Below are 1,542 nucleotides of genomic sequence, written 5' to 3' on the forward strand. Positions count from 1 at the left end.
AAAAAAAAAAAATTTATAAGTCTCTAAAAAAAGATAACCCCCTATAATTTTTAAACACAAAACATGTAGATATATATATTTAAAAAAAAAAAATGAAAGAACAAAAAAAAATAAATGACCTATCATATATACAATTGAAAGAACCTCTAAGTGGTCATAATAATATACTAAATAACGATATACCTGATGAAAATATAAAAGAAAAGAAAAAAGATGAAAGAAAAATAAAGAAACATTCTTATGATAATATATCTGATAGTACAAATCTTTCAACCAATAAATATTATATTAACGATTCATATAAAAAGGAAAAAAAAGAAAATGATAAGATACATAAAATTATTAGACATAAAATAGGTATTATATTTGAAAGGATAAAAAAAAAAAAAGAGAAAGAGAAAAAAGAAAACTACACACAAGTTGATAATTGTAATTATAATGAATATTTTAATTATTTGTCTAATCATGAAAATATCAATATGAAGAATTTAAATAATAATAATATTAAAAATATCTATGATAATACAAAAAATAAATCAACAAAGAAAAAATATAAAACTACTGATCATAATACGATTCATCTAAACAAAAGTTATGAAAATAAAATGTTTTTATATAATATTAAAAATATATTAAATTTAAATAATGATGATATAAATAACTTAATCGAAATATCCAATTTTATTATAGACATAGATATTAATACTTTTTATAACACATATATAAAACATAATAGTAATTGTAATAATATCAATATATTAAATTACAATCTAAATCATAATAAAAATATATATGATATAAAAGAATATATCAAAGGAAAAAATGTAAAGGTTATAAAATATAAACAAAATTTGTCTCTATATCTTGGAGTTAGTGTATGTGATATATCTATATCTGAGTCTTCTTATTTTTTATATAATAAAAATATAAAATATAAATATATTCACAGTCACAATCATAGTCATAGTCATACTCACAATCATATTGATAGCCATCATTTAAAAAATAAAAATTATTATAATAACAAATTAAATGAAAAATATCCTGAAGGATATACAGAAATAAATAAACAACTATATCATCAATGTCATTATAATGAAACACCTATCATAAAAAATAAACTACAAAAAGACAACAAACAATATCATATAAAAAAGGAAATATATAAAGAAAATCATCAAAGTAAATGTTTCAAAGAAGATTATCCAGATTATTATTATCATAAAAAAAAAAGATATATATACAATATGGATGATTATTCTATAAATACAAATTTATATAAATATATGAAAAAAAAAAAAAATTATAAACATAATATGGTTAATCAAAATAAATATAAAAGTACAATTATTAATTTTTTTAAGCATAAATTTTTAAAAATAAAAAAAAAAAAAAAAGAAAAGAAAAAAATACCTAAAACAACAAATGATGAAACAATATATATTCATAAAAATATAGAACAACAGGGAAATTATAAAAATGAAAATTGCAATATATATACAAACCATAATATAAATTATGAAATAAAACATGACAACAATA

The 1,542-nt window shown here is 16.7% G+C and overlaps 1 protein-coding gene across 1 annotated transcript; it reads left to right on the forward strand.

Moving 5' to 3' along the window:
* Nucleotides 1-92: 92 nt before the first annotated feature.
* Nucleotides 93-1,542, forward strand: PGSY75_0002400 (hypothetical protein; the record flags this gene model as incomplete). Its single annotated transcript, XM_018783154.1, has 1 exon — nt 93-1,542. A coding segment is annotated over one exon (1,450 nt), but the record flags the coding sequence as incomplete, so codon positions are not given.

This window comes from Plasmodium gaboni, assembly GCF_001602025.1.
Source record: "Plasmodium gaboni strain SY75 chromosome Unknown, whole genome shotgun sequence".
Taxonomy (NCBI): Eukaryota; Apicomplexa; class Aconoidasida; order Haemosporida; family Plasmodiidae; genus Plasmodium; species Plasmodium gaboni.